This window comes from Podarcis tiliguerta, assembly GCF_965153285.1.
Source record: "Podarcis tiliguerta genome assembly, chromosome: 8".
Lineage (NCBI taxonomy): Eukaryota > Metazoa > Chordata > Lepidosauria > Squamata > Lacertidae > Podarcis > Podarcis tiliguerta.
The window spans coordinates 22,272,493-22,278,492 of record NC_139541.1 but is presented as its reverse complement, the minus strand read 5'-3'; the positions used below and the strand labels follow the sequence as shown (position 1 = coordinate 22,278,492).

The window sequence follows — 6,000 nt, the reverse complement described above, 5'->3', positions numbered from 1 at the left end:
GGCAGCAGCGCAGAAAGAGGAAGGGAGATGAAGCGAGACCTAAGTCAGGAAAATGCCATCCCCAGCAACACCCCAAGAGTGACAATGGTCCCATCTGCACCATACATTTAAAGCTGCATCGGATCACTTTAAACAGTCATGCATGCTTACCCCAAAGCATCCTGGGGACTGTAGTTTATTAAGGGTTCTGAGAGTTGTTAGGGCATCTCTGTTCCCCTCCGAGAGCTACCATTCCCAGAGTGGTTTATTGATCCCTCTTCCCAGGGAACTCAGGGAATTGTGGCTCTGTGACGGGATTTCTAGGCCATGTTGAATGAGGATGAAAGCTGATATACCCTGTGCATTTTTACTAGGAAGGAAGTTCTACTGAATTCAATGGGGCTTGCATTTTAAAAACCATGCACACTGCTTTGAGCTCCTTGGAGAAAAAAGTTGGCATAGCAATGCAATAAATAAACAAATAAATAGATAATATGACATCAGGTATGGGGTCGGTGGGTGTGGTTTGAGAGAAATGGCCTTGTAAGCCAAATTGTAGAACCTGGGTGGGTGTGTGCAGGTTTGTCCAACAAACCAGACATTGCCCACCCCTGAACTAGGAGGAAAGGGAGAATAGAAAAATGTGAAGCTGCATTATATGGAGTGACACCTTTGATTCATCTAGTTCAGTACTATCTAGACTGACCGGCAGCAGTTCTCCGGGATTTTAGGCACAGTTCTCTCTCCACCTGGAGATGCTGGGGATCAAAGTTCAAACCTTCTGCATGCAAAGTAGATGTTCTACCACTGAGGTACAGTTCTTCCCTGAAGGGGAGTGTGTTTGGGTCAGGAGCTTTGGAGACAGAGTTTGTGTGCTGGGCCAGCGGTAGTAACTCCTTTGGTGCCAATCATTACCAAAGCCAGAGGTGATCTTAGTTACTTTTTTAAGCTGCCCTTGGTTCTGAGGTCAATTTTAATGAACCTCTGAAAGTTGGTTTCCAAGCCCCTCTTGATTGAACTTTGCAGACGTCCTTTTCCAGAATAACATCACATTCAGACCTTTCAGAGAAAGGAACTGCAAAAATGTGCTTCCCACAAAATTCACTAACTGAAAATGAGGGGGATCAGGGGTTTTTTGGGAGGGGGGAGGAGTCGGTTTTGTGACAGCTCTAAAAGAAACAAAGGCTTCCCCCACCCCAGCCATAGTACTGTTTATGTCAGGATCTAGAGTATATAAATTCCTTTTCTTGGAAACTTTCTTCCTGGCCAAGGCTTGCTAGACAGCAAGTGGGGTCAGCTATCCCTAGGTATCTGCTGCCACCTCGTGGTGACCAACAAAGCAATGCCTCTCATCCTTACTGATGCAATCGACAATAACTCTCCAAACCAAAGCACAAGTGATTGTTTATTTGTTTACAAAGTTACCGCAGAGACTTCTTGTGATGGAGTTTTTGGGGAGGAAGAGGGGGTTTGAAAAAGGTCGAGTGGTTATTGAAAGAACCTATCAATGATCACCCATTAAGGCTGCACCGTTTCAGAGAGGCAAGGGCATTGCAGTTCCCATACCTTGTGCTCCATCCCTGGCCGGCAGTTTCCCAAGACCAGACCTGCAGCAGAGGGTGGAGTCTGGTGGAGAGAGCAAGCAGGAAAGCAGGTTCCCCAGGTTCCTCTAGCTAAATGGGGAAGAGTAAGAACCCGGTGAAGATGCTGTCTGCCCCTTCTGTGCCCCCAATGAGCGAGTTCTTCTCTGTAGGCTCTAACCAGACCGACTCGCCCCTTTGCACGTGGAGAACCACACCGCCCGTGGTGACCTGGAAGGCATTGTAGACGTAGTCACAGAAAGCTACAACCCTCTCGCCCCGGCTGCCTTGCCCTTTCTTGATCTGGACACACAGGTTGCCCCGGGAGGTTACGTGGTAGGTGAAGTAGTAAATCCCGGTGATGTTGGAGACAAAACGCCCATAGCGGCTCTCGTAGTGGCCATTGACGTTGGTGTGGACACGGTCGAAGCGGATGGGTTGCGCACGCCGCGGCAGCATGGAGATTCCCCGGGAGGCCGAGAAGGCGGATTTGAGCGAGGTCTTGTAGTCACCAGATTCTCCTTTGGCTCCTTGCGGGCCAGGAGATCCTGGGGGGCCTTTGAACCCTGCTGGTCCTCTGGGCCCAACTTTGCCAGGGTAACCAGGCTCCCCTGGCTCCCCTGGTTCTCCAGAATCTCTGTTTGCTTCAACACCCCCAGGAGGACCTATGAGAAGTAGGAAAGAGGAAGGCAGAGGTGTTAAGTAGAACTGTTTAATGTATGTTGAATTGGAAGACAAATCTATAATGTGCCTCTATAGCACTGTGAAGCATGGCTAGAAATTTACATTGAAGCTGGAGAAGAGTCCGACAGGTTAATCATTAATGGAGTTGTAACATGGAACTGTATTTTTGTGCTTAAAGTCACAGGAAAGGGAGAGTATTACAGGTCTATGCGTATGCTAATTTGTAGGCATCTGTCTTGGGTGGAGTGCTCTCTTTGTTCCAAGCTAGTGAAGAGAATGGACATGTGAATCTCTGCCTCCCACAAACAGCCTGAGGCTAATGGAGGCTGCAATGGAGAAGAGATGGACCTTTGATTTTAAGCTCAAAATTAAAGATATTTGTAATCTATGGCATTATGCCCTTTGCTGGGATCAGTATAAGAAATTATGAATGTAACTTCTATCGTTTTAAATTGTTTGGAAAAGAAAAGTTTTTGAACCATGTTTTTGGACTGGATTTTTTTTTCTCAACACAAGAGCCAGTTTTCATTCATCCAACGGCTTCCAGGTGCACAATATTCACAATCCCAGTAAGAGGTGTGGTGTGTGTGGAGAAACCTGTGTTATCAACTTGGTCAGGTCTGGCCCAGCATTTGAATCCTCGCTCAGCCATGAAGCTCGCTGGGTGACCTTGGGCCATCACAGGGCACCCTCAGCCGGACCGGCGTTGTGGGTTTTTTGTGAGGATAAGATGGGGAAGGAGAAAATTGTACACATTGCCTTGGCCTCCTTGCAGGAAAGGGGGGGGGTATCATAAATAAGGGAATGGTTTGTATGTGGAACTCCCAACCCCACCAATCGATAAATTAGAGCTGAGCTGAGAGCTCTTAAAAAATAATTTTAGCCAATGTTAACCCTACTCAGGGTAAACCAATTGAAATCAATGTGCATGGCTCACTTAGGTTTCTTAATTGCAATGGGGTCTGCTCTGTCTCTGAGTAGGATTTGGTTGGATATAACTCTCTCTTTCTATCTCAAGCTGCTCCTGTGATGTTGAGAGAATGTGGCTCATGTCCTGGGAAATCACCATCAGCATGCCCTTCACAACAGAGGGTTATTAGTAAGGCCCTCTCCTCAAAACTCCCTGCCGCCTCCCCACCACCATACTTGCTGCTTCCCTGCCTCCCCATCATGCAATAGATTGGCTCCCTGATAGGTTGGGACAGATTTCCAGCTCAGATGCTCACGTTGCACTGTGGACGAGAACCATAGTGAGAAAGAAACCATGCCCCCCGCCAAGTGAATGCCCCCTTACCTCGTTCACCCTTACTCCCTGGCACTCCGTCGCTGCCATCAGGGCCTGGGGCACCTGGCATGCCTGGAATTCCTGGGATGAGCTGGGGCCCCCGGCAAGTGTCAGCACCAACCAGCCAGGCTGCATTCAGGCACATCAGCATTGCCCATGCCAACCTCTTGGGACTCAGCATCCTGGAAAGGTAAAGGGAGAAAGCAGGAGCACCCAGCTGGGAGACCAGCAACGCACAAAAGCAAGAAGATGCACAAATATAGGATGGGGGACACCTGCCTTGATGGAGTGAAAAGGAATCTTAGGGGTCTTAGGGTTAGCCTGGAAAAGAGGAGAATGAGAGGAGATCTAATAAAAGGTAAAGGTACCCCTGCCCGTACGGGCCAGTCTTGACAGACTCTAGGGTTGTGCGCTCATCTCACTCAAGAGGCCGGGGGCCAGCGCTGTCCGGAGACACTTCCGGGTCACGTGGCCAGCATGACATCGCTGCTCTGACGAGCCAGAGCCGCACACAGAAACGCCGTTTACCTTCCCGCTAGTAAGCGGTCCCTATTTATCTACTTGCACCCAGGGGTGCTTTCGAACTGCTAGGTTGGCGGGCGCTGGGACCGAACAGCGGGAGCGCACCCCACCGCGGGGATTCGAACCGCCGACCTTTCAATCGGCAAGCCCTAGGCACTGAGGCTTTAACCCACAGAGCCACCCGTGTCCCTTAGGAGATCTAATAGTCACCTTCAAATATCTCTCTGTCACACGGAAGATGGACCAAGCTTGTTTTCTGTGGCTCCAGGGGGTAGGAGCTGAACCAATGGTTTCAAATGACAAGGAAGGAGATTCCAACTTAACCTCAAGAAGAACACCCTCACATACCGTCCAACATTTCTCAGATTAAAACAGGGACGTTATAAGAAAAAGTGGGACATTCTGGGATCAAATCAGAAACCGGGACAGCTTTTGTAAATCCGGGGCTGTTCCTGGAAAATAGGGACTCTTGGAGGGTTTGCAGGTGTGCTTCCTCCAACTAGCTCAGTACTCTAACTGGGAAACGCTGCAGCTTGGTAGAAGAGCATCTGCCTTGCATGCAGAAGGTCCCAGGTTCAATCCTTGGCATTTTCGGGTAGGGCTGGGTATGCCATGTGCCTGAAACCCTAGAGAGCGGCTTCCCGTCAGTGTGAACACTAATGGGCTTGATGGACTAATGCTCTCTGACTCAGTCTAAGGCAGCTTCCTGTGTTCCTATTATTTAGGAGCCGGCATTGTCTGTAGAGGAAATCTCTTCCCAGGCACATCAATTCCCTGGTGTCAACCCAGTTTTGCAAAATGAGCCTCTCCAGAGTCTCATCCCCTTTCCTTGACCACAGCAGTGACATCCCAAGGGTTATTGATGCTGCTGGATGAAATGAAGCATGGATCCTCACACAAACTATCTGTCTTCTGCTGAACTAGCTTTCTCCTTTCTAAACTGGTGCTACCCTTTTGGACCATATCAGTCCATCACCGAGAGAACCCTTCTGGTTGCCAGTTTCTAAATTCAGAGTGCTGACATTTCCATTTTAGAAAGCCATGCCTTATAGAAACCCTTTTCCTGTATGAACAACACACAGAGAGAGATTCTAGCATGGTGCTGCTCTGTGTGCTTTAGTGTTGTAGTCATCGGTGGTAGAGAACCTGCTTTGCATGCAGAAGGTCCTGGGTTCAATCTCCTGCATTGCCAGACAGCGCTGGAAAGACTCCTGGTCTGAAATCCTTGAAAGATGCTGCCAATCAGTGTAGGCACTACTGAGCTAGATGGACTAGTGGTCTGACTTGGGGCAAGGCAGCTTCCTATCTACCAGTGCCCTCTTTGGATCTCCCTCTGGAGATCTTCTGGCCAGCAGCCATCAATTCCTCACCCCTCCAAAGGCTGGTCTTGAATGCAAGGGGAAATAATTCAATGAGTGCCTTTCTCTTACCTTGCAGTGTCTCAAAGAATCTCTGGACAGCAAGACTCGCCACGCTCCAGGCCCACACTGAGGACGCTCACACAGCAGAGACAGGAAGAAACACCTCCCCCCATGAGATATGTGGTGTCTGCCTCCCTCCTATCTCCCAGGGTTTGCAACAAAAGGGAAATTGGAGTTTGCTTCCCTTTTTTCCATTTGGCTCCCCTCCTTCCACAAACACACCAGTACTTTCACATCCACACAGCACGGGGGAAGTGCAGTGCTATTTCTGGGGGCCTTTTGTGCAAGCTGCGCAAGAAATATGGGGAACCTGCCCTTGCCTGGTCAGGCGTTTTCCGAGCAAAGGCATTTTCCCAATGGCTTGCGGTTTGGTGGAAACCCACAAAGGCACAGCTGGTGCTTCTGGGCTTGAGGATGCTCTGTGCTGGTCTCCTGGGTGTCAGCACTCTTTTCAACCATGAGAACGTAAGGAGAGGTGTGCTGGATTTGGCCAAAGGCCCAACTTGTACACTAACCTGCTCAGAGTGGC

At 49.4% G+C, this 6,000-nt stretch overlaps 1 protein-coding gene across 1 annotated transcript; it reads right to left on the bottom strand.

Moving 5' to 3' along the window:
• Positions 1-1,366: 1,366 nt before the first annotated feature.
• On the bottom strand, positions 1,367-5,639 carry C1QB (complement C1q B chain). The gene is made up of 3 exons (XM_083452268.1): positions 5,481-5,639; positions 3,538-3,710; positions 1,367-2,224 (listed from the first exon to the last, which is right to left on the bottom strand). Exons 2-3 carry the CDS (start codon positions 3,707-3,709, stop codon positions 1,653-1,655), a joined length of 744 nt encoding a protein of 247 aa, XP_083308394.1. The 5' UTR covers position 3,710; positions 5,481-5,639; the 3' UTR covers positions 1,367-1,652.
• Positions 5,640-6,000: the final 361 nt, after the last annotated feature.

Excerpts from the sequence above, each read along its gene's own strand:
- C1QB (XM_083452268.1), bottom strand. The coding sequence starts at position 3,709 with ATGCTGAGTCCCAAGAGGTTGGCATGGGCAATGCTGATGTGCCTGAAT. Across the intron at positions 2,225-3,537 it reads AGGGAGTAAGGGTGAACGAG|GTCCTCCTGGGGGTGTTGAA; the intron begins GTAAGGGGGCAT and ends TACTTCTCATAG.